At 34.3% G+C, this 26852-nt stretch overlaps 1 protein-coding gene across 1 annotated transcript in view; it reads right to left on the bottom strand.

The window, feature by feature from the left end:
* LOC142331983 (stalled ribosome sensor GCN1-like) overlaps positions 1 to 26852 on the bottom strand; it is a 208614-nt gene that overhangs the window by 126740 nt on the left and 55022 nt on the right. The window contains exons 7-12 of the mRNA XM_075378033.1: positions 25167 to 25192; positions 21943 to 22042; positions 19598 to 19695; positions 16862 to 17017; positions 12112 to 12274; positions 10619 to 10641 (exon numbers count right to left, since the gene is read on the bottom strand). Coding sequence (XP_075234148.1) covers positions 10619 to 10641; positions 12112 to 12274; positions 16862 to 17017; positions 19598 to 19695; positions 21943 to 22042; positions 25167 to 25192 — 566 coding nt within the window. The remainder of the gene's footprint in view (positions 1 to 10618; positions 10642 to 12111; positions 12275 to 16861; positions 17018 to 19597; positions 19696 to 21942; positions 22043 to 25166; positions 25193 to 26852) is intronic.

Raw genomic sequence — 26852 nt, 5'->3', positions numbered from 1 at the left:
CATTTGCTATCAAAGCGTTTTACAAAAACAATGACAGTGTAAAGGGAGAGCATACAGAATTTCGCCGTCATTTCAATCTGGGACGGCACAACCGTGTTCCATCAGCACCTGCAATTAAAACATGGATATCTAATTTTGAGGAAACCGGTTCGGCGATGAAAAAGAAACCTCCACGCCGTGAGCGAACCGTCCGTACACCACAGAATGTTCAAGCTTTTCAAGATGCTGTCACGCGAAGTGCACATCGGTCAATCCGTCATCTCTCAGCATCTTTACAATCACATAGTTCAAGTGTTCGAAGAGTGTTAGTGAAGGACTTGTAATGCCATCCGTACAAGTTGCAGATCGTCCACGAACTGAAACCGAACGATGCAGTTGTGCGAGCACAATTCTGTAATGTAATGCTTCAGAAGATAAACGATAACGAACGAAGAGTTTGTTCACGAACTGTGGATGTCAGACGAAGCGCATTTCCACCTCAGTGGATTTGTTAACGAGAAAAAATTTCAGATACTGGGCACAAGAAAATCCTACGCAGCTACACCAGCATCTATTGCACAGCTAGAAATTGACCGTGTGGTGTGCTATGTCATCTTACAGGTGTTATAGTGTTAATAGGCCCTTATTTTTTTGAGAATGACAACGGTCTTGCGATTATAGGGAGATCGGGTCGTTACGTAGCCGTGTTTGAAACCTTTGTTGTGGAACAACAAAAAAGATTTCCACAGATTCTTAACACAGCCTGGTTTCAACAAGACTGAGCAAAGTCACATACTGCATGAATATCGATGGCAGCTGTACGCTGATTGTTTGGACAACGTGTCATTTCACGAAATGGTGACATTAGATGGCCTCCCAGATCGCCTGATCTCTCACCTTGCGATTACTTTTTGCGGGGTCACCTTAAAAGCAAAGTATTCCACAGTAGAGCTGCTACAACGGAAGAACTGAAGGCAAAGATCCGAGAAGCAATTGCGGAAATTCCAGTTGAGATGTTACGTCAAACCGTGAACAATTTAACAAAGAGACTTAATGAGTGTTTACGTAGAAAAGTAGGTCACCTGCAAGATGTCATCTTTAAAAAAATAAACTAAAATGTATGTATACTACAATGGCAACATTTGTACAATTTACATGAAATAAAATTACGTTATTTAACGTTATTTAATTTTAAAAATTTCCCGTTTCTTTGAATCATACTGTATAATGAAAATATCAACACACAACGTCAATTATTAAGACTTTATGTGTGATGCCGTATACTGATTTACTCTCAAAATCCTGTAAGTATATTTCTGACATAACTGCTAATAATGGATAATCTCACATTTAAGGTTTTTTTTTATATATATAGTATCTTTCATAAGTTTAAGGACACCTTAGAAAAAAAATGACTTTATGTCAGTTTGTCTTTAAACTTATGAACTACATACAAATCTTATAGGTCTGTAAGAAACAGCTTTAAAAAGTACATCTTTTGGTAAAAACCGCAAGCTTCTAAGTTAGATACTTCAAATTTTATGGAGTCATTTAAATATTTTAAACGAACTAAATTTAGCACTTTTTTTTTATATAAAGAAATGACTATTTCTCGTAAAAAATATGTAACCTAGGCTGATGAGTGTGATATCATTTTAAAGCTGTGATTTAGAGTTTTTCAATAGAGTAATGAAAAAAATTCTAAAAAATTTATTTTTTGAGTTAAAAGAACTTAAGTGATTTTATAATTTTCATGTAATTTTTGTTTTTAAGAGAGTAATGTTCAAAAATGTACAAATCACTTTAAGTGTCAGGTACACCAACAGTAATTAAAAATGTCAAGTTGGGACTATTATCAGCTGTTTCCCATGAAAACAGTGATGAATTGGCATTTGTTTCTTTGAGGTTAGGTCGGAAAAAAGTTTTTTTATTAACAACGGGTAAGAAAAGTGTTAGTGTAGAAGTAAAATGACAAGTAATCAGTCTCTGGAAAGCAAATAAAACATACAGAGACATTGCTGAACGATTAAAAATATCAAAAACATGTGTACAGCAAGTCGTTAAAAAATATCGTGATCAAGAGAAACTGTCATTGATCTTCTACTATCTGGTCGACCACGAAAAACGTCAATGAGGCAAGACAGAGCAATTATAAAGGAATCAAAACTTAATCGGTTTGCTAGTTTGCCTGATATAACAACAGAAGTAGCACAAAATCATGGAATTCAGGTTACTACCGCCACTCTTTCTAGACGTTTAAAAGAATCTGCAATGGAATCGCATTTCGCATTAGCAAACCCTCTTTTAAGCGCTGTCAACAAGTCAAAGCGTCGTCAGTTTTGCAAGCAAATGAAGAACCGGTTGAAAGAAACTTGCCGAAGGGTTGTCTTTTCTGATGAAAGCAGATTCCAGGTTTATTCAAACAGAAAAATTACGGTCAGGCGAACAAAAACTGAAAAGTTTCTACCGGCCTGCATCGTTCCTGCTGTGCAAAGTGGAGATGTTGTCTTGGTGTGGGGTTGCATAACTTCAGAGGGCGCTGGACAACCCACCGGGTTGTTCTAGTGGTTAACGCGTCTTCCCAAATCAGCTGATTTGGAAGTCGAGAGTTACAGCGTTCAAGTCCCAGTAAAGCCAGTTATTTTTACACGGATTTGAATACTAGATAGTGGATACCGGTGTTCTTTGGTGGTTGGGTTTCAATTAACCACACATCTAAGGAACGGTCGAACTGAGAATGTACAAGACTACACTTCATTTACACTCGCTCATACATATCATCCTCATTCATCCTCTGAAGTATTATCTAAACGGTAGTTACCGGAGGCTAAACAGGAAAAAGAAAGGAAAGACGGCGCTGAACACCTTAGAATAATGGACAGGACAATAAACAGCATACACTACATAAAAACAACAGAAGAATTCGTGCTTCCTAGTGTCCATAACCTGTCAGGTGAGAATTTCATCTTCCAGCAAGACAATGCACCTTGTTGTAAATCATGAGTTACCAAGGCACGGTTTCATGCAAATGATGTGGAACTTTTGGACTGGCCTGCTCGTAATCCTGACCATAAATCCGATTGAGAATTTATGGAATCAGATGGCACTGCAACTTGCAAAAAGATAACCTAAAAATAAGGCTGAGTTACGTCTTCAAATCGCAAGTCTGTGGCAACAGGGACGAAAGAAAAATGTCTGGAATTGATTGAATCAATGCCCGATACAGTAGCAGCATGCCTAAAATCGTATAGAGGTCATACAAAATACTAAACATTTAAAAAGTGATGTAGCATTATCTCTGTTATTTTTATTTTTAATTTTTACTTGTATAAAATAAAGATTTTGTCATGAAATACTGATTTTTCAGTTATTTTTAACTTGTCCTTAAACTTATGAAAGATACTGTATTTCTTATTAAATTCAAAACAGTTTTGTCGACATATATTTCTAATATTAGTGGATTATACCTTTAATAAATTTTGGATCTTCTAGGTTACTTAGTTTTATCATAATTAACCATTCTAGTCTTTATTTACATTTAATCTATTTAATATATTAACTAATTCGTAACAATTTTTTTAATTATATCAAAAAATTGGAATTTAATTTTTTAATTTTTTTTTTTTTTTTTTGTCTTCAGTCATTTGACTGGTTTGATGCAGCTCTCCAAGATTCCCTATCTAGTGCTAGTCGTTTCATTTCAGTATACCCTCTACACCCTACATCCCTAACAATTTGTTTTACATACTCCAAACGTGGCCTGCCTACACAATTTTTCCCTTCTACCTGTCCTTCCAAAATTAAAGCGACTATTCCAGGATGCCTTAGTATGTGGCCTATAAGTCTGTCTCTTCTTTTAACTATATTTTTCCAAATGCTTCTTTCTTCATCTATTTGCCGCAATACCTCCTCATTTGTCACTTTATCCACCCATCTGATTTTTAACATTCTCCTATAGCACCACATTTCAAAAGCTTCTAACCTTTTCTTCTCAGATACTCCGATTGTCCAAGTTTCACTTCCATATAAAGCGACACTCCAAACATACACTTTCAAAAATCTTTTCCTGACATTTAAATTAATTTTTGATGTAAACAACTTATATTTCTTACTGAAGGCTCGTTTAGCTTGTGCTATTCGGCATTTTATATCGCTCCTGCTTCGTCCATCTTTAGTAATTCTACTTCCCAAATAACAAAATTCTTCTACCTCCATAATCTTTTCTCCTCCTATTTTCACATTCAGTGGTCCATCTTTGTTATTTCTACTACATTTCATTACTTTTGTTTTGTTCTTGTTTATTTTCATGCGATAGTTCTTGCGTAGGACTTCATCTATGCCGTTCATTGTTTCTTCTAAATCCTTTTTATTCTCGGCTAGAATTACTATATCATCAGCAAATCGTAGCATCTTTATCTTTTCACCTTGTACTGTTACTCCGAATCTAAATTGTTCTTTAACATCATTAACTGCTAGTTCCATGTAAAGATTAAAAAGTAACGGAGATAGAGAACATCCTTGTCGGACTCCCTTTCTTATTATGGCTTCTTTCTTATGTTCTTCAATTGCTACTGTTGCTGTTTGGTTCCTGTACATGTTAGCAATTGTTCTTCTATCTCTGTATTTGAACCCTAATTTTTTTAAAATGCTGAACATTTTATTCCAGTCTACGTTATCGAATGCCTTTTCTAGGTCTATAAACGCCAAGTATGTTGGTTTGTTTTTCTTTAATCTTCCTTCTACTATTAATCTGAGGCCTAAAATTGCTTCCCTTGTCCCTATACTTTTCCTGAAACCAAATTGGTCTACTCCTAACACTTCCTCCACTCTCCTCTCAATTCTTCTGTATAGAATTCTAGTTAAGATTTTTGATGCATGACTAGTTAAACTAATTGTTCTGTATTCTTCACATTTATCTGCCCCTGCTTTCTTTGGTATCATTACTATAACACTTTTTTTGAAGTCTGATGGAAATTCCCCTTTTTCATAAATATTACACACCAGTTTGTATAATCTATCAATCGCCTCCTCCCCTGCACTGCGCAGTAATTCTACAGGTATTCCGTCTATTCCAGGAGCTTTTCTGCCATTTAAATCTTTTAATGCTCTCTTAAATTCAGATCTCAGTATTGTTTCTCCCATTTCATCCTCCTCAACTTCCTCTTCTTCCTCTATAAAACCATTTTCTAATTCATTTCCTCCGTATAACTCTTCAATATATTCCACCCATCTATCGACTTTACCTTTCGTATTATATATAGGTGTACCATCTTTGTTTAACACATTATTACATTTTAATTTATGTACCCCAAAATTTTCCTTAACTTTCCTGTATGCTCCGTCTATTTTACCAATGTTCATTTCTCTTTCCACTTCTGAACACTTTTCTTTAATCCACTCTTCTTTCGCCAGTTTGCACTTCCTGTTTATAGCATTTCTTAATTGCCGATAGTTCCTTTTACTTTCTTCATCACTAGCATTCTTATATTTTCTACGTTCATCCATCAGCTGCAATATATCGTCTGAAACCCAAGGTTTTCTACCAGTTCTCTTTATTCCGCCTAAGTTTGCTTCTGCTGATTTAAGAATTTCCTTTTTAACATTCTCCCATTCTTCTTCTACATTTTCTATCTTATCTTTTTTACTCAGACCTCTTGCGATGTCCTCCTCAAAAATCTTCTTTACCTCCTCTTCCTCAAGCTTCTCTAAATTCCACCGATTCATCTGACACCTTTTCTTCAGGTTTTTAAACCCCAATCTACATTTCATTATCACCAAATTATGGTCGCTATCAATGTCTGCTCCAGGGTAAGTTTTGCAGTCCACGAGTTGATTTCTAAATCTTTGCTTAACCACGATATAATCTATCTGATACCTTGCAGTATCGCCTGGCTTTTTCCAAGTGTATATTCTTCTATTATGATTTTTAAATTGGGTGTTGGCAATTACTAAATTATACTTCGTGCAAAACTCTATAAGTCGGTCCCCTCTTTCATTCCTTTTGCCCAGCCCGTATTCACCCACTATATTTCCTTCCTTGCCTTTTCCAATGCTTGCATTCCAATCTCCAACTATTATTAAATTTTCATCTCCTTTTACGTGTTTAATTGCTTCATCAATCTCTTCGTATACACATTCTACCTCATCATCATCATGGGCGCTTGTAGGCATATAGACGTTAACAATCGTTGTCGGTTTAGGTTTTGAATTTATCCTTATTACAATGACTCTATCGCTATGCGTCTTGAAATACTCCACTCTCCTCCCTATTTTCTTGTTCATCACGAAACCTACTCCTGCCTGCCCATTATTTGATGTTGAGTTAATTACTCTAAAGTCACCCGACCAAAAGTCGCCTTCCTCTTCCCACCGAACCTCACTAATTCCTACTATATCCACGTTTACTCTATCCATTTCCCTTTTTAAATTCTCTAGCCTACCAACCTTTTTTAAGCTTCTAACATTCCACGCTCCGACTCGTAGAATGTTATTTTTTACTTTTCTGGTGACCCCTTCCTTAGTAGTCCCCACCCGGAGATCCGAACGGGGGACTATTTTACCTCCGGAATATTTTACCAAGGAAGGCGCCTCCATTATTGCTTTTTTAATTTTTTAATTAAATTTTACAAAATTATATTCACAGAAAACGATTGACTTTTGCTAAAGAAAAATTTGGTTTTTTTCTTAACTAGTGAAATCAGATTTTATGGTAATGTAAAAGAAATAATCTTATACGACAGCTAATCTCTCCATGTAAGAATTATACATACCTCACTTTCCTTATTTTATTTAAGCTAACATATCTACTCAACATAAAATAAAAAATTTTGTCCTAAATGTTTTTTGCTTAACAGATAAACCCTACTGTTTATTATAAAAAATCACAGTGCTAATATAATATTAAAATTTTTATTTTTTTATTAATAAATAACATACTGCAATTTTTTATTGTTATATTCTCACGACTGCTTTTTAACAGTGACTTTCATCACTGATTTAGCATACGAGTTATACAAAAAGAAAAAAAAAGTTAATGAATTACTAATTTTAAAATATTGGAAAAGAGACATTGCAGCTTTTCAAGTGGAACAGACATTTGTCTTCTCTGCTTGAAAGGCAAAATCTCTATACAAATAATTTAAAAATAATATTTTTTACAAGTTTTTATTTCAGTATACAACTTACCTGATTAAGTATTGATGAAAGTCAGAATAAGAAAGCACACATGTGTTCATAAAAATTAAAAAAATAAGTGAAACTAACAAGTAGCTAAGCAATAAATACTAGAAAAGCTTATATCATAATAGAAGAGTAAATTAAATATAAAAGAAATTTTTTTCCCCCAAGCGTCTACAATTGGTAGGACTGGGCCTGCGCTTCTAGTATCTTTGGGTGGAGTCATTAGAAGTCGGGGAAGAGCCGGCCAATCCACACTCCCAACCGATTCGTCAGTAACGTTCATAATGTCGAAGCAACAGGTGCACCCCTCCACTACTCGATGCATAATTATAAAATTTCCTGCTCGTGAAGGACGGAAAATTTCTGGAGATCGACTGCACAATTCAGGGCCCAAACATTGTCAAGGACTTGTGTGTTTGCCTGGCATAAAGAGTATAAGGAAGAAAGAAAACAAGGGGAAAATCAGGAACACAATTGCCGTCCTCAGACCAGCATTAGACGAAAACATTAGCGTGGTTTGAGACATTTTTTAAACACGATCGACAGATGAGAATATCCAAAATTACAGAACAGGTTTGAATAATATATGGGAGCTATCAAGCAATCGTCACAAACGACCTACATTTCCATAAGTGTGTGGCAGATGGATCCCTTACCTTCTGACCGTGGATCAGAAGTTAAGATGTTTGCAGGTCTGTCAGTAGGCTTACAGCAAGGTTTGTGAAAGAAGGTGACGCATTTTTGGGTCAGATCGTCACCTGCGACGAAACATGGGTCCACTACTACACTCCCCAGTCGAAACAAGCTGGTATGGAGTGGCGATGGTAAAGGGAGGCAGCCCCAGTGAAAGCCAAGACTCGACTGTCAGCTGGTAAAGTTCTTTCAACCATTTTTTTTTTTACAGACAATGCATTCTATTCATTCATTTTCTGCATGAGTGACACATAATCAATGCTGCTCTTAAGGCCGAACTGATGACTGATCAGTTTGAGGGCAAAAGAAGACCTACGCTAAATCCACTAATGGTTCACTTCCCCTCGGACAGGAATTGAGATTGTTACTACTGCAAGCTGTTGAACAAGGTGACGGCTGCATATCGACGCAAAAGACGAGACCAACTGATTCAACTGGTTATCCTCCTCCACAACACCAAACCCGATACTGCAGCTCTAACAGTCTCTAAACTACAAGAAATGCACTGGACACAACTTGATCATCCTCCCTTCAGCCTGGAAGTAACGCCGTGAGATTTTCATTTGTTTCGGCCGCTATACGGAGGAAATTAATTAGAAAATGGTGTTATAGAGGAAGAAGAGGAAGTTGAAGAGGATGAAATGGGAGAAACAATACTGAGATCTAAATTTAAGACAGCATTAAAAGATTTAAATGGCAGAAAGGCTCCTGGAATAGACGGAATACCTGTAAAATTACTACGCAGTGCAGGTGAGGAAGCGATTAATATATTATACAAACTGGTATGTAATATTTATGAAACAGGGGGAAATCCGTCAGACTTTAAAAAAAGTGTTATAGTCATGATACCAAAGAAAGCAGGGGCAGATAAATGTGAAGAATACAGAACAATTAGTTTAACTAGTCATGCATCAAAAATCTTAACTAGAATTCTATACAGAAGAATTGAGAGGAGAGTGGAACAAGTGTTAGGAGAAGACCGATTTGGTTTCAGAAAAAGTATAGGGACAAGGGAAGCAATTTTAGTGTTCAGATTAGTAGTAGAAGGAAGATTAAAGAAAAACAAACCGACATACTTGGCGTTTATAGACCTAGAAAAGGCATTCGATAACGTAGACTGGAATAAAATGTTCAGCATTTTAAAAAAAATAGGGTTCAAATACAGAAATAGAAGAACATTTGCTAACATGTACAGGAACTAAACAGCAACAGTAATAATTGAAGAACATAAGAAAGAAGCCGTAATAAGAAAGGGAGTCCGACAAGGATGTTCCCTATCACCGCTACATCGAACTAGCAGTTAATGATGTTAAAGAAAAACTTAGATTCTGAGTAACAGTACAAGGTGAAAAGATAAAGATGCTACGATTTGCTGATGATATAGTAATTCTAGCAGAAAATAAAAAGGATTTAGAAGAAACAATGAACAGCATAGATGAAGTCCTACTCAAGAACTATCGCATGAAAATAAACCAGAACAAAACAAAAGTAATGAAATGTATTAGAAATAACAAAGACGGACCTCTGAATGTGAAAAAAGGAGGAGAAAAGATTATGGAGGTAGAAGAATTTTGTTATTTGGGAAGTTGAATTACTAAAGATGGACGAAGCAGGAGCGATATAAAATGCCGAATAGCACAAGTGAAACGAGCCTTCAGTCAGAAATATAATTTGTTTACATCAAAAATTAGTTTAAATGTCAGGAAAAAGTTTTGAAGGATATGTTTGGAGTATCGCTTTATATTGAAGTGAAGCTTGGACAATCGGAGTATCTGAGAAGAAAAGATTAGAAGCTTTTTAAATGTGGTGCTATAGGAGAATGTTAAAAATCAGATGGGTGGATAAAATGACAAATGAAGAGGTATTGCGGCAAATGGATAAAGAAAGAAGCATTTGGAAAAATATAGTTAAAAGAAGAGAGACTTATAGGCCACATACTAAGGCATCCTGGAATAGTCGCTTTAATATTGGAAGGACAGGTATAAGGAAAAATTTGTGTAGGCAGGCCACATTTGGAATATGTAATACAAATTGTTAGGGGGGGATATACCGAAATGAAATGACTAGCACTAGATAGGGAATCTTGGAGAGCTGCATCAAACCAGTCAAATGACTGAGAACAAAAAAAAAAAAAAATCGGCCGCTTAAAGAAGCTCTATACGATTTGAAGATGACGAGGTCGTGGTGGGATTCTTGCGCAATTGGCTCCTAATGCAACATTACATTAATGATACACAATGAAATAAAAAAATAATAATTACACCTTACAGGAGATTAAATCATGTTCTGTATCAAAATTTAACAGATGTTCAAAAGCAATATTAATCATTCATCCAAGAAATCATTTATTAGTTTGAAAAAACTACATTGTAACTAGTTACAAAAACAGGGTTACAAATAAAAATTATTTTTTTTTACATTCATTTCTCCTGATATTATATCTAACTACATACAAAAAAAACTACATTTAACTAATAAAAAAAATAGCATTTTTTAAAACAAAATAATCTGTAATGTTCAGTAAATAAAAAAATGTTTAACTAGATATGAATACCCAGAATTTCAAGATTCTTTGCCAATTTGGGTTCAATTAACCTTGATTTTATGAGTGATCAGCCTGATACTAAACAATACCAACTGCTAATCGTAACAGCAGTTGTTACAATGCCAGCAACGGAAATTAAAAAAGTAATTTCTTCAAAAATTGCATTATCAAATGTTAATAAATCAAATATAACTAACCGTAAATAATCACAAAACTATTTACCTGATTCTTAGAAGCATTAGAGAGTGAGAGAGAGAGAGAAAGAAATAAAGAAAGGGGGAGAGAGTGAGAGAGAGAAAGAAATAAAGAAAGGGGGAGAGAGTGAGAGAGAGAAAGAAATAAAGAAAGGGGGAGAGAGTGAGAGAGAATGACAGAGAGAGAGTGAGAGAGAGAAAGACAGAGAGAGAATGAGAAAGAGAAAGGGAGAGAAAAGAAAGAAAGACAGAGAGAAAGAAAGAAATAAAGAAAGGGAGACGAAGAGAAAGAAATAAATAAAGAAAGGGAGAGAGAAAGAAAGAGAGAGAGATAAATAGAGAGAGAATGAGAGAGAGAGAGATAAACAGAGAGAATGAGAGAGAGAGAGAGAGAAAGGGAGAGAGAGAAATAAAGGAGAGAGAAAGGGAGAGAGAGAAATAAAGAAAAGGAGAGAGAAAGAGAGAGAGAGAGAGTGTGTGAGGGAGAGAAATAAAGAAAGAGAGAGAGAAAGAAATAAAGAAAGAAAGGGGGGAGAGAGAGAAAGACACACACACACACACACACACACACACACAGAGAGAGAGAGAGAGAGAGAGAGAGAGAGAGGGGGGGGGAGAGAGAGAAATAAAGAAAGAGAGAGAAAGAAATAAAGAAAGAAAAGGGGGGAGAGAGAGAAAGACACACAGAGAGAGAGAGAGAGAGAGAGAGAGAGGAGAGGAGAGAAAGAGAGGAGAGAGAGAGAAAGACACAGAGAGAGAGAGAGAGAGAGAGAGAGAGAGGAGAGAGAGAGAGGAGAGGGGAGAGAGAGAGAGGAGAGAGAGAGGAGAGGAGAGAGAGAGGAGAGGAGAGAAAGAGAGGAGAGAGAGAGAGATAGAGGGATAGAGGCGAGAGAGAGAGAGGAGAGAGAGATAGAGGGAGAGAGAGAGAGGAGAGGAGAGAGAGAGGAGAGGAGAGAAAGAGAGGAGAGAGAGAGATAGAGGGATAGAGGCGAGAGAGAGAGAGGAGAGAGAGATAGAGGGAGAGAGAGAGAGGAGAGAGAGATAGTGGGACAGAGAGAGGAGAGAGAGAGAGAGAGAGAGAAATAAATAAAGTGAAAGAGAAAGGGAGAGAGAGAGAGAAAGAAATGGATAAAGAAATAAAGAAAGGGAGAGAGAAAGAAATAAAGAAAGGGAGAGAGAGAGAGAGAGAGTTTTTTAAGTATTTATTTCTAATGAAATCCATCTTTTAAGATTTCATACAACAATTTCTTATCTATTAAGGCTATCTATTGATAGTTTTCTACTCATTTCTTCATCCAGCCTTAATCAATTTAATCTAATAACTACGGTAAACTTAGGTCAAGCTTTATATAACATTTTAAACTAAAGAACCACATCACTGAACATCTTAACGTTCTTATTTTCTTTTTTCTTAGATCGTTAATCAATCCTCAAATTTTTCCTTTAAGTGCTAATACAATTTGCACTTTTATAAACATACTATGAACATAAACAAAGAAAAAAGCAAAATCATTAAGTTACCTTCATTCGAAGCTTGCGTAAGAAATTTTTCGGAAACGAATATCTGTTTTTCTGAGTTGATAATTAAATTCCAAAGCGTATTCATTTTCGAGTCGCTCGTTTCAACCGCTGCTAATTTTAATAATAAACAAACTGCAGTAAGGCCTTCACTCACAATAACAACCTAAAAAAATAACAAAATAGCACTTCAATAATAGAATTATTTTTGAAACACTATATCATCATTTACAGTGCGTTAATTCATTACAAACTGATGTACAAGAAAGAGTAAAACGTGTTCTTCGGAAAAACCCAAGCTATTATCTTAATTTTATTTTTTTTTTCCACAAGAAAGAAAAATTTACATATACCTTCCAGAGTGAAAGATTCTATAAGAGAGTAATCTATTGCGATCATTTTAACTAGAAAACTTCCAACTCTGGAATTTAAAATAACCTTCTATCTTTACCAGTTCAGTCATGGAAACAGATGCTTATACAGTCTCCTGTACAAACAAAGTAATTAAAAGTAAACGGTGCAAAGGGCTTCATCTATGTGAGATTTAACTTTGTATAAAGACCTGCTCCTACACAATAATAAAATCCCTAAATGAAGCATTATGGAAGCACACACTTTGGGCTGTAAGAAGTCTTACACATACACATCCCTCAGTAGGACGTTTACTCTTTATACTCTTGCTTCTACTTGATCCCATCTACTATACTTGAATACATATGGAAATCTCCCTGAGGTCCTAAGATTATTTGTTTCATGCCCGGAAGCGCCATAGTAAATCTACCTGGAGATTATGAAGACTAAATACTTTTGATGCTCCAAAATAGTAATTAAATGATTACAATTAGATTGAGGAAGGTCTACGTATCGTTCAACTGTGTGTATATGCATGTATGCGTATATATATATATATATATATATGTGTCTGTGTGCATATATGTGTGTGTGTGTGTGTGTGTGTGTGTGTGTGTGTGTGTGTGTGTGTGTATGTATGTATGTATGTATGTATGTATGTATGTATGTATGCATGCATGCGTGCGTGTGTGTGTGTATGTGTGTGTATGTATGTATGTATGTATGTATGTATGTATGCATGCATGCGTGCGTGTGTGTGTGTGTGTGTTTATGTCTCTCTCTCTCTCTCTCTCTCTCTCTCTCTCTCTGTGTGTGTGTGTGTGTGTGTGTGTGTGTGTGTGTGTGTGTGTGTATGTATCTATCTCTCTCTCTATATATCTCTATCACTCTATCTCTCTCTCTCTCTCTCTCTCTCTATATATATATATATCTCCCTCTCACTCACTCTGTCTCTGTCTCTCTCTCTCTCTCTCTCTCTGTCTCTCTCTCTCTCTCTCTCTCTCTCTCTGTCTCTCTGTCTCTCCCTCCCCCTCCCACCCTCTCCATCACACTCTCTCCCACTCTCGCAAAAAATATTCTTCAATTAAATTATCGTAATTTTGTAACGTTTCAATTTTTTTTTTTGTTACAGGCATAAAAAATATCCAATCTTAATGGCTTTTTTGTCAGAATCTTTTAAATCTCTTTAATATACTGTAATTTTTTGAAATTTTTTTCACAAGAGGGTAGCATAAGACTATGAAGGGATGCAATCAGATACCAACATATTTTCGCGGAGCGCTAATCAACCGCGGATCACTGTGATAGGATAAGGTTAAACTCGTTCATCTTCTGAGGCATTCACACTCATGAACGGTATTATCAAATCTGTACTAGGCGCGCGGTTCGCGCTTCCGCAGTTTCACTTAGTTAGTTTGAGGTAATCATGTTAGGTCGGATGTGACGATGTCCATTTAAGGCCTATGTGAAGGCGAAATTTGATACGTATTTACTGACGCAAATGTCTGCCGAGGCATTTACATCGGTGGCATCCTGACCGAGGCCTGGCTGATGACCGAGATGTACTCAGTTAGAGGGTCTAAAGAGGACCTCCGGTAAAGCCCCCCTCAGGGTTTGGAACAGAGGGGGTGGTGCGCCAACTGGTAATATCACAAGGTGGGTGTGTTCCCCCTATAAATTCGGATGCTAGTACCCCCCCACAATAAATACAGTACGCTCGTGCACGTTAATCATTCATTTAAATAAACAAAAAGAATTATATTTAAATAAATGATAATTATTTTAAACTAAGTTTTGAGTGTACATGTGTTAGTGAATAAACCGTCACTGTACAAAGCTACAGTGACAGATTATTCAATTTGCAAGATGGATGAAAAAACAGAATAAGTTTACGTCAAATTTTGTTTAAAAATCTGGAAATAAACTTCAGAATATTATGAACTCTTATAACCAGCTTTCAGGAATAAATGTCTGAACCGATCAAATGTTTTTATTCATTTAACAAATTCAACAAAGGCCACGAATCTGCAGATATGAAACCCCCCCCCCCCACCAGAGTCCAGCTGAACTTTCATTTCAAAAACAAATGAAAACATTCTGAAAGTTCACAATTTAGTGCACTCTGACTACAGACTTACAATTAGGGAGATGAATAATGAGCAGTCTCTGTTACTATATATACACACAAGACAATTGACTGTGTCTGCATGTGATTATTTGACTAAAAAACATAACAGTAATAAAAAAAAGAGAAACAAAGTACGGTCACTTTCTCATGGTTTGTTGGGTAATGATAAAGAACCAGACAAAATACATTTTTACCTGTAAACAGTACAGGTAACCAGTTTAATATTTTTAACACGGAGTCTGACTGTTTTGAAACCGAGATTTTTAGATAACTCAAAGTTAAGGCACTGACGAAACTGTTGCTGTGTAGAAATTACAATAAATTGATATTTTTTATAAATTGAAAGGTTATTTATGAGTGAAAGATTATTTAACACATTACCACAATTAACCGACAACAACGAGTAGTATTTAAACAAATTGTGATGAAAAAATCAGTGTTGCCAACTTGTTTTCCGTAGGTCTAAAATTATTGTAACTACTAGACACATCTTTTTTTTTTCTTTTTCCTGTTTAGCCTCCGGTAACTACCGTTTAGATAATTCTTCAGAGGATGATATGTGTGAGTGTAAATGAAGTGTAAGTCTTGTACATTCTCAGTTTGACCATTCCTGAGATGTGTGGTTAATTGAAAACCAACCACCAAACACCGGTATCCGCTATCTAGTATTCAAATCCGTGTAAAAATAGCCGGCTTTACTAGGACTTGAACGCTGTAACTCTCGACTTCCAAATCAGCTGATTTGGGAAGACGCGTTCACCAGTAGACCAACCTGGTGGGGTTTGGCTTCTGTACCCTTCTGTGCCGCAAAAACGGCCCTTCTCAGGGCAACCGCTTCAGAAACTGCAAACAGCTCTTGTCAGGGTTACAATAAGGTTTTAAGGTGCTTTTTGCTGTTGAAGCCATCCATTCAGCGACAGTATGTACGTACGTCTATGATGAAACTAGTCAAAATGGATATTTTGACATATTTTATCCATTACATGGATAATAGTACCACGAATCTTAAAATTTTCATGATTTTGCAACAATATTATTATAAAGAAGTGATTTTTTTCATTCAAATAAATATAGTCATCCAACCTTTCATGGATGTTGGCAGCCAAACTCTACATGAATGCCTTAATAACAGTAGAATACACGAGGTGGTTTCACAAAATTTCTAATCGCAATAGATTCTAACTTAAACTATCATTAACGAGATGAAAATCTTGTTATTTTAAATCGGCTTCCAGAGTTTTCATTATTCAGATAATTTCAAAACTGAGCGTAAATCTTTGCCATTAATCTGCATGACATCAATTACAAGAGCAAGCAGTAAGATAAAGAACGATAATGGAAATTTTTATGTAAAGAATGATTAAGTCTGCACGACTTAAAAATAGATATTTTGTACAGTAGCTATATATACTAAGGGTACATATGCCTCTCTCTTTTCCTGTTTAGCCTCCGGTAACTACAGTTTAGATAATACTTCAGAGGATGACATGTATGAGTGTAGTCTTGTACTTTCTCAGTTCGACCATTTCTGAGATGTGTGGTTAATTGAAACCCAACCACCAAAGAACACCGGTATCCACGATCTAGTATTCAAATCCATGTAAAAATAACTGGCTTTACTAGGACTTGAACGCTGTAACTCTCGACTTCTAAATCAGCTGATTAGGGAAGTCGCGTTAACCACTAGACCAACCCATTGGGTTTACTAGACACATCTATTTCCTTTTTTGTAACATTTTCTTCTAAGTTTTCGTCGGTTTTGTTGTTAATAAGAGTCGACATGTTTAAAATTTTATTTCTTTTCTGTTGACATTATTTACATCAATCTTCTTATAATTAAATTCTTTACAATTTACGTTTTAAAAATGTACGATTTATCGCCAATTTAACAACGTTATTGTACGTCAACGTAAAAAAATGTGTGTTTTGACCATATTTTTGGTGTTTTACATGGAATATCTTAGAAACTAAGAGAGATACAGTTCTGGGACCTATTTTTTTCGAAAACCATAAGAAATAATTGAATTTGCCCCTTAATTGACCTTCTCAGAATTTCAGAAAGCCTTAATTTACTCAGAGGAACTGAAACTCGGGTGAAATCTTTCACCTTGTAAATCGCTAACGTAGCGTTTTTTTTCGGATTTATGTTTATATTAATTTTTTTCTTATTTTTAGCCTCTAGAATGAGTTGTCAAAGTATTGTCCTATCCATCTGAATCATCCTGTATATACATACAAATACAAAATAAATGTAATAAACAAAATTAAAATTACTTGAGTCGGTTGAGAGACAGCTTTTTCGACACTTTTCACCAATAATGGTATTAGTTCTAATCCTTGATGTAAAGTGTTTCCGTGTAAACAAGATGACATACATTCTATATAAGCTGTACGCACACTAGCAGTAGAAGTTTTTAAACCGATGCCTTTCTGTTAAAAGAAACAAAATTTATTATAAATCTGTTAACAAAAGAATATAAGTACATACGCAAACATTTAAACTAAGCAGGCAAAGAAGTAATTATAAATTTCTTTTTTTTTTCTAAAAAGTATTTCGAATATGGTTTTACAATTACAATTTTTTAATTACTTTAATATTCTAACTTTCTTTAGAAAATTTCTACGACTTAATTCTAATAAATTTCATTAAATAAGAAGAAATATTTTTTCACAATTTTATAAGCGCCAGAACTACTGAAGTTCTTAGATGTAGTTTTTATTATAACCTCTCTTGGAATTACCATGTAGGAAACCAACTGGTTCGCTCTGCTCAGTTATTCGTAAATCTTACATTCAATAAATTTCTTCTTTTTTTGTCTTCAGTCATTTGACTGGTTTGATGCAGCTATCCAAGATTCCCTATCTAGTGCTAGTCATTTCATTTCAGTATACCCTCTACATCCTACATCCCTAACAATTTGTTTTACATATTCCAAACGTGGCCTGCCTACACAATTTTTTCCTTCTACCTGTCCTTCCAATATTAAAGCGACTATTCCAGGATGCCTTAGTATGTGGCCTATAAGTCTGTCTCTTCTTTTAACTATATTTTTCCAAATGCTTCTTTCTTTCTACATCTATTTGCCGCAATACCTCTTCATTTGTCACTTTATCCACCCATCTGATTTTTAACATTCTCCTATAGCACCGCATTTCAAAAGCTTCTAATCTTTTCTTCTCAGATACTCCGATCGTCCAAGTTTCACTTCCATATAAAGCGACACTCCAGACATACACTTTCAAAAATCTTTTCCTGACCTTTAACTTAATTTTTGATGTAAACAAATTATATTTCTGACTGAAGGCTCGTTTCGCTTGTGCTATTCGGCATTTTATATCGCTCCTGCTTCATCCATCTTTAGTAATTCTACTTCCCAAATAACAAAATTCTTCTACCTCCATAATCTTTTCTCCTCCTATTTTCACATTCAGTGGTCCATCTTTGTTATTTCTACTACATTTCATTATTTTCATTTTGTTTCTGTTTATTTTCATGCAGTGGTTCTTGCGTAGGAATTCAATTATGTCGTTCATTGTTTCTTCTAAATCCTTTTTACTCTCGGCTAGAATTACTATATCATCAGCAAATCGTAGCATCTTTATCTTTTCACCTTGTACTGTTACTCTGAATCTAAATTGTTCTTTAACATCATTAACTGCTAGTTCCATGTAAAGATTAAAAAGTAATTGGGATAAGGAACATCCTTGTCGGACTCCCTTTCTCATTACGGCTTCTTTCTTATGTTCTTCGATTATTACTGTTGCTGTTTGGTTCCTGTACATGTTAGCAACTGTTCTTCTACATCTGTATTTGAACCCTAATTTTTTTAAAATGGTGAACATTTTATTTCAGTCTATGTTATCAAATGCCTTTTCTAGGTCTATAAATGCCTTGTATGTCTGTTTGTTTTTCTTTAATCTTCCTTCTAATATTAATCTGAGACCTAAAATTGCTTCCCTTGTCCCTATACTTTTCCTGAAACCAAATCGGTCTTCTCCTAACACTTCTTTCACTCTCCTCTCAATTCTTCTGTATAGAATTCTAGAGAAGATTTTTGATGGATGACTAGTTAAACTAATTGTTCTGTATTCTTCACATTTATCTGCCCCTGCTTTCTTTGGTATCATGACTATAACACTATTTGAAATCTGACGGAAATTCCCCTTTTTCATAAATATTACACACCAGTTTGTATAATCTATCAATCGCTTCCTGACCTGCACTGCGCAGTAATTCTACAGGTATTCCGTCTATTCCAAGAGCCTTTCTGCCATTTAAATCTTTTAATGCTCTTTTAAATTCAGATCTCAGTATTGTTTCTCCCATTTCATCCTCTTCAACTTCCTTCTTTCTTATGTTCTTCAATTATTACTGTTGATGTAAATGTTAGCAATTTGAACCCTAATTTTTTTTTTTATTTTTCTTAAATGTTAACTGCATTGTACTAAACAAAATTTATAAGTTAAGATTATAAACGAATGCTATATATGAAAACAGTAGGAATAAATGAGAACAGGACCTGCAGGCAATACGTCTTTATAGATTTACATTAAAATGTAAGTTTTAAAGAACTGATAGCAGTTTTATTTATTTTCTTACAAAGTAATAATCAAATGCACTTTCAAAGATTTTAAAAGAAAATTAAGACACTCGTAATTATTATACAAGAAATAAATCATCATTTAAGTAATCATCTTAAGACTAAATCTTACGGTAAAAGTTTGCCGCATGACAATACAACGATAAACAGAAAATATATTCAAATTGCTAAGGCTTATTTTTTAATTAAAAATGATAAATTTCTCTTAAAAAATGTATTTCCTTTTCAAATATACATACATTAAGAACTTGTGAAAAAGTAAGTTTTAGTTTCACATTTGAATCGATTTAATTTTTCACTATTTATACTTAGTTAACACTAGTTTATATCACTACTTCTATCTATTAATTTTAAATCGAATAAGTTTAATAGAAAAAAATAATAAAAAAAAAACAACTATGTTTTTTACCGTCAACCAGTTGAGAACTTTTGGAGGAACTTGTATCGTAAATTTTGAACACCAAATAGAAAACATTTCCAATGCTTGAATAAGAGTCTTTTCATGCACTGAAACACATTACAATAAACGTACTTAATAAAATTAAAATATTAATTTTTAACGACTACAAAACTACAAAAAATTTCATTATAGAATAGTACACAAAAAATGTCATCGATCATTTTCCTTTACCAAATAGTTAACGCATGTCTAGTAATCAAAAAAAAAAAAAAAAGCTTGTGGATCTGTTATCTACCACGTCCAGTTATTATTTCAACACTTATTTTCTTATCTTTTAATTCAAATTTTTTCCTGCTTGTTTAGAATTCAAAATTGTCTGAAGTACTACCCAAATTTTAAATGTAATTTAAGAAAGGGAAATTTAGGTGGAATAAAAAAATGTATTTGTTACTTACAAAAGAGATTTAATAAAAAGCTATTACTTACATAATTGTTAAAGAATATGCTCAAAATGCCCACCCCTTGCGGTTATACATGCACGGACTCTTTTCAGCATATTAGCAGAAACCTTTTTAAGAGTCGCATTGGAAATATTCGTGATTAAGTCTGTAATATTGACTTGACTAAGTTCGTCAATAGTGTGAGGATTGTTTTAGAAGGCCTCGGACTTAATATAGCCCCACAAAAGTAGTCAGGAGATATGAGGTCTAGGGACCTGGAAGTCATAAGCCCTGGGTTATTATTCGATCATCAAAGAACTCTTGCATAAAATCCACGGTTTCTCGAAACGTGTGGCATGTAGCGCCGTTTTGCTGAAACCGGCAATACCGTTCTTGAGGTTCCAGGAGGGACATACATTGGCGAACAATATTCCCGTATATGCCACCATTTACACCAGAGGTTCCCAAACTTATTTTTCTCATAGACCGCTTTGAAAATTTTGCTGGTTCCGGTGGACCCCGTGTAGGTAAGTACTTACTACTTTTTCCGACACTGGCAAACGCTAACATCTATTCGCTTTACTTTTCTTTTCGAAATTCCAGAAACAAATGAGTAACGTTTATCCTTGGCAATCGTATTTATATTAGTGAAGAATCAAACAAGTTCATCCAAGATTGCTAGCTCACACCACAAGTCGTATTTCGTCCCTTTGCATGTCTGAACAACCGTTGCGGACGGCGGCACTTTGCAAGTCTTGACAAGTTCATTGTACTGAATATGCAAGTTTTTACAAGTAACAGTCGCTGAGCTTCTTAAAACATTATCTGCCTACATTGATACGCAAAGTCAAGCACACATTTTGGTTCTTAACTATCGAAACCAAATGAATTTTCATGGACCCTGTTTACGAATTGTGAACCTCCATTTTTTTGTCACGCCAACGTAGACCCCGTCGAGTCTCGTATGGACCCCTAGGGGTCCACCTGGACCACTTTGGGAATCAATGATTTACACTCTGTTCGAAGAATATGGGTCCGACTATACGATGACGAGATATCGTACACCACACACCAATTTTTTCAGGATGCAAAGATTTGTCTTGTAAAGCGTTAGGATTTTAAATCGTCCAAATTCGACAGTTTTGACTGTTCACATAACCGACAAGATGGATCCAAGCTTCATCACTAAAGAACTCTGTGTTTAAAAATTCAATTTCGCTATCATTTACGAGAGACCTAAACCAACGGCGATATTGCAATCACTTGTTTAAATCTGGAGGCTGAAGCTCTTAGACTAATCGTACGGTATACGGATAAAATTTCCATTTTTTAAGCAGCTTTCTGAACACTCGAATATGACAAACCGACTTGCGTGGAAAGTTTTCGTAAACTTTTCCGTAGAGAACTGAGCAATCTTGTTTTCACATTCTCTAAAACATCATCTGTCAAGCGAGTTGGTCGACCACTACGTTTTCTGTCGCAAACACTACTACCTGTCCCTCGATATCGGTTTGCTCGCCTAGAAATTGACATTTTTTGTGGTGGAGGAACACAGACAAATTTAATTTGAAATGATTCTTTTATACTTGTGTATGATTTCGTAGCAAAATATTTTTCAAGAATGAAAACTCGTTCTATGGTAAAAGACATTCTGTTCGTAACACGACCTGAAACGGCACAAAAGTTTACACAGGTAAAGGAGAATCAACTCACACTGCCGTATCTATACCGGTTGAATAGCGCTACCGACTTCGTGTCACAAAACAAAATTTCCCTTTCTTAGAAAAAAAATTACCAGACATTAACAATTAGGTAACAGGACTAAAAAATCACCCTGTAGTAAAACATCATGGTAAAACAATTTTTTTCATAGTGTTTTAACGATTAGTATTAAATTAAAAATTTCATACAAACCTTCAGTTTCAAGAACTTTAATGAAATGTTCGGCAGCAGATAACGCCAATGATTGCACACTATTACCAGTAACTCCATTAAAACTTAGATTACCAGCTCCCTAAAAAGAAAAAATTCTCATTATTTTAAAGTAACAAAATACAAAACTTTTAACAATTACAAGCCACTTATCGCAATAGATTTCAATAAATAAAAAATTAAACTCTTTGTTGGGTAAAGTTAACAAAAAACACAGCTCGTATGGTCCATCTTTGTTATTTCTACTACATTTCATTACTATTGTTTTGTTCTTGTTTATTTTCATGCATAGGAGTTCATCTATGCCGTTCATTGTTTCTTCTAAATCCTTTTTACTCTCTGCTAGATTTACTATATCATCGGCAAATCGTAGCATCTTTATCTTTACACCTTATACTGTTACCTCGAATCTAAATTGTTCTTTAACATCATTAACTGCTAGTTCCATGTAAAGATTAAAAAGTAATGGGGATAGGGAACATCCTTGTCATTCTTATTATGGCTTCTTTCTTATGTTTTTCAGTTATTACTGTTGCTGTTTGGTTCCTGTAAATGTTAGCAATTGTTCTTATATCTCTGTATTTGAACCCTAATTTTTTTTAAATGCTGAACATTTTATTCCAGTCTACGTTATGAAATGCCTTTTCTAGGTCTATAAATGCCAGGTATGTCGGTTTGTTTTTCTTTATTCTTCCTTCTACTATTAATCTGAGGCCTAAAATTGCTTCCCTTGTCCCTATACTTTTCCTGAAACCAAATTTGTCTTCTCCTAACACTTCCTCCACTCTCCTCTCAATTCTTCTGTATAGAATTCTAGTTAAGATTTTTGATGCATGACTAGTTAAACTAATTTTTCTGTATTCTTCACATTTATCTGCTCCTGCTTTCTTTAGTATCATGACTACAACACTTTTTTTGAAGTCTGACGGAAATTCCCCTTTTTCATAAATATTACACACCAGTTTGTATAATCTATCAATCGCTTCGTCACTGCACTGCGCAGTAATTTTACAGGTATTCCGTCTATTCCAGGATCCTTTCTGGAATACAAGCCGATTGAAATGAAGGAGACATGTTCACTCTATTCATAAACAAAGTCGTATATTTTTACAACATTACTTTCAAAGAAGGCAACTGATTACTGCATCTTGTTCTCATGTGTTTAAGAAAGTCTGGGACGTATAATGTAAATCAGGCAAATTAATTTATCCCGTTTATCGAAAGATGTTAGAAGTTATACGTCCTAAAAAAAAAAACTGTGACGTTCATTCAATTCTATTATAATTAAATTAAGCGTATAAAAGTTACATTGTCAGTCTTCAAGAATTTATTAATTGCGGATCCACTTCATTTTATGGACAAAAAAAAAACGGTCTCTGCAATTTCTCTGTCTATTAGCCTCTAGAACCACCGTAAAGTGGATGAACCACTTCAGAGGATGATATGTATGAATGTGAATGAAGTATAGTCTTGTACATTTTCAGTTTGACCGCTCCTGAGTTGTGCGGTTAATTGGAAACCTGACCAACAAAAAACATCGGTATCCACAGTCCAGTATTCAAATTCGTATAAAAGTAACTGCTGCCTTTATTAGCATTTGAACCTGAATACTCTCGACTTCAAACACGGCTGATTTGCAATGACAAGTTAACCTGATAGACCAGCTTGATATTCTAGTCTAGTTAGGTGGTTAAATGTTATTACCGGAGACTAAACAGAAAAAAGAAAGAAAGAGAGGTGGTTAAATGTGTTCTATTTTTGTTCTGTTGAACAATCAACCAAAAAAATCCTTTTATATCTAAATTATATTAACAACGGTTGTTAATATTGCTTATAATTGTTGGTACTTACGTATTAACACCACCGCAACTACAGCTTTATTTAAAAACAAAGTAGTCAATCGGATTTCAGTGGTAAATGGGCCGATACAGAGTTTAACATAAATGAATTAATATTTATTTTATAAATATAATTTAACCAAACTTAACCTACGCTCGCTAACCTTGACTAATTAACACCGTAATTTTTGGAGTATTTATTTAATAAATTCAGTAATTATCGCAATTTGATTATTAAAATAATAAATAATTGTAATTGTTATTAAATAAATACTCAAAAAACCATAATTTTTTGAGTATTTTTTGTTAATTAGTCAAGTGAAGTCGAGTGAAGGGAGTGAAGCGTAGGTTAAGTTTGGTTAAATTATATTTATAAAATAAATATTTACTTATGTTAAACTCTATATCGGCCCATTTTCCACCGAAATCCGATTGACTACTTTGTTTTTAAATAAAGTTGCAGCTGCGGTGGCGATAATACATAAGTACCTAATTTACTTTTTCTTATTTGCCCGTCTTTCTACATAATCTGGTTTTACAACTGAATCGGGCAAATGTAAACACTTGACAAGTCTGAAAAACAGCATCTAATTAACACTTTTTTTTAATTCATGAAAAACTTTAGTTGTCAAATAAAATAAAAAAATGAAATACTGTTCACTTATATCAGAGATATTATATAGACCAAAGAACATCCTGATGACAGTTCAAAATAAAGGCAAAGACACGATCCCGGGACAATCTTGTCTAATTATCATTGTTTATTACTATAAATGAAACTTTATACTTTGTGAAATTAAAAAAAAAAAAACTTTGCACTTCTGCAGTACGATTAAGAAGTGAACAAAGTCTTTTTTATAAGTAGACATATAATTACTTCACATAAAATACTGAACTTTTAACGGTACTTACGTATTAACACCACTGCAGCTACAGCTTTATTTAAAAACAAAGTAGTCAATCGGATTTCGGTGGATTAACATTAATTGAATTTTGGTGCTATAACATTAAGGTTATATTATTAATAAGTTGTATATATTATGCATATTTAATGTTAATTATAAGAGGTTAGCGAGCGTAGGTTATATTTAGTTAGGTTATTTTGATATACGTACGATTTGTCAGTACACGAAGTCAACATAACCTTAAACAGCAGCTGTAGCTGCGGTGGTATTAATACGTAAGTACCTAATTGTTATTCCTTTTTAACGTCGATAATATCTCTGTAATTAAGCTCTTTGTTGGGTAAAGTTAACAAAAAACACAGCTTGTATTTGCCAAAAGAAATTGGACTTTAATGAGAAAGAAAACAACTGAACTTATGTTAAATCATAACCTTAAAAACTAAAAAGAAATTATGAAATTAACATAACAATGATACATAAGGATATCAACTGAAATCAGTAATAATAATATTAAAATGAGATTTACAATTATATAATTAGAAAAAAAAAACATCAATAAACATAGCATGACTGGAAAACTATTACGTTACTGAAATATACTGTAATATTGAAAAATTAGCAATGAACAAATGTCATTAACTTAGAACAATAAATTACAGTAAATCTTAATTGGCACTGGGCTTTCCTGATTATAAACAACAAACTTAGCATTAAATAATATAAAAATGTAATTCTAGTTTAACGTAGAAAAAGGCCAAAATAATATTATAGTACAAAAGGAGTTAATTACAATAATCCAATTGAAATAAGTAGTAATATAATAGAGTTATATTACCCAGTTATATAATAGGTATTACCAATACCCAGTCCAGAGTGAAATTCAAAGGTGAACTCTCTCAACCCTTCTACATGAAAACTGGATTGAGGCAAGGAGACGGCCTCTCACCACTCCTTTTTAACTGCGCCCTCGAATTTGTCATGAGAAAATGGTATGAAATAAATCCCAAAAATATAAAAATGGGTACTAAGAAAAACTCCATCACACTAAATTGCCTAGGATTTGCAGACCTCGCTCTTTTAGCAAATAATATTCAAGAAGCCAAAACACAAATCATGAGCCTTCAAAACCTAGCACAAAAGGTTAGGGCTTCATATCTCTTTCGAAAAAACTGAACTGATGGCCATAGATCCTCTGGTAATAGAGCACATTACAGTAAATAATCAGAAAATTAAAATAGTAAAACAATTTAAATATCTAGGGGAAATAATAACTTATAATTTAAATGAAAAAATGACATGGCAAAACAGGACAAATAAAATGATTAAATCCCAAAAATTAACTCGGTCAACATATAATAAAAAATGCCTTTCTGCTAAAACAAAACTTAAACATTATAAAACCGTAGTACAGCCAGAAGTCACCTACGGAAGCGAGACCCTTTTCAAAATCACTCAGAAAAACCGAATTGAAAAAATTCTGAAAATAGAGAGGAGAATTGTCAGAACGTGTATAGATAAAAAACACCAAAAAGAAGGCCGATGGTGGATTGTGCCAAATGTGGTGGTGTATCGAGAAATAGAGCCTGTTACTGATACTATGCGGAAAAAAGAATCTCTTTCTTTGGTCATCTCATAAGGACGCCGGAAACAAGACTGTCAAGAAATATCATTGAAAAGCTTTGGTTCCAAAAGCTAGAAGTAGGATGGATCAAAGAAATTAGAGAAGATATGAAAGAATTGGGAATTTCCCTGATTGACCTACAGAATAAAACTGGAAAAATTACAAAGCTAAAAGACAAAAGCATTCGATTTAAACAAAAGACAGACAAACGACAAAATACAACGAAGTGTTTACGGATGAAGAAAAGAAAGCAAGATCTGAATGGATGAAGAAAAGAAAGCAAGATCTGAACGGATGAAGAAAAGAAAGCAAGATCTGAACGGATGAAGAAATACTGGGCAGCTTGGAAGAGTAAAATAACAGGCTTTTCTCAGAAAAGATCCAACTAAAATTGACTTAAGTGGACCCATGTTGGCCGCAAAAACATAATAATAATAAAACATTAAAAAGTAAAAAATAAATGTGGGTCTTCTGGTATTTATAAAATTAAATGGAACAATTATGAAAAGATATATAAAACAAATAGGT

This window comes from Lycorma delicatula, chromosome 11, assembly GCF_047948215.1.
Source record: "Lycorma delicatula isolate Av1 chromosome 11, ASM4794821v1, whole genome shotgun sequence".
Lineage (NCBI taxonomy): Eukaryota > Metazoa > Arthropoda > Insecta > Hemiptera > Fulgoridae > Lycorma > Lycorma delicatula.
Note: the sequence above shows the minus strand (reverse complement) of the source record. Positions and strands in the feature narration are given on the sequence as shown.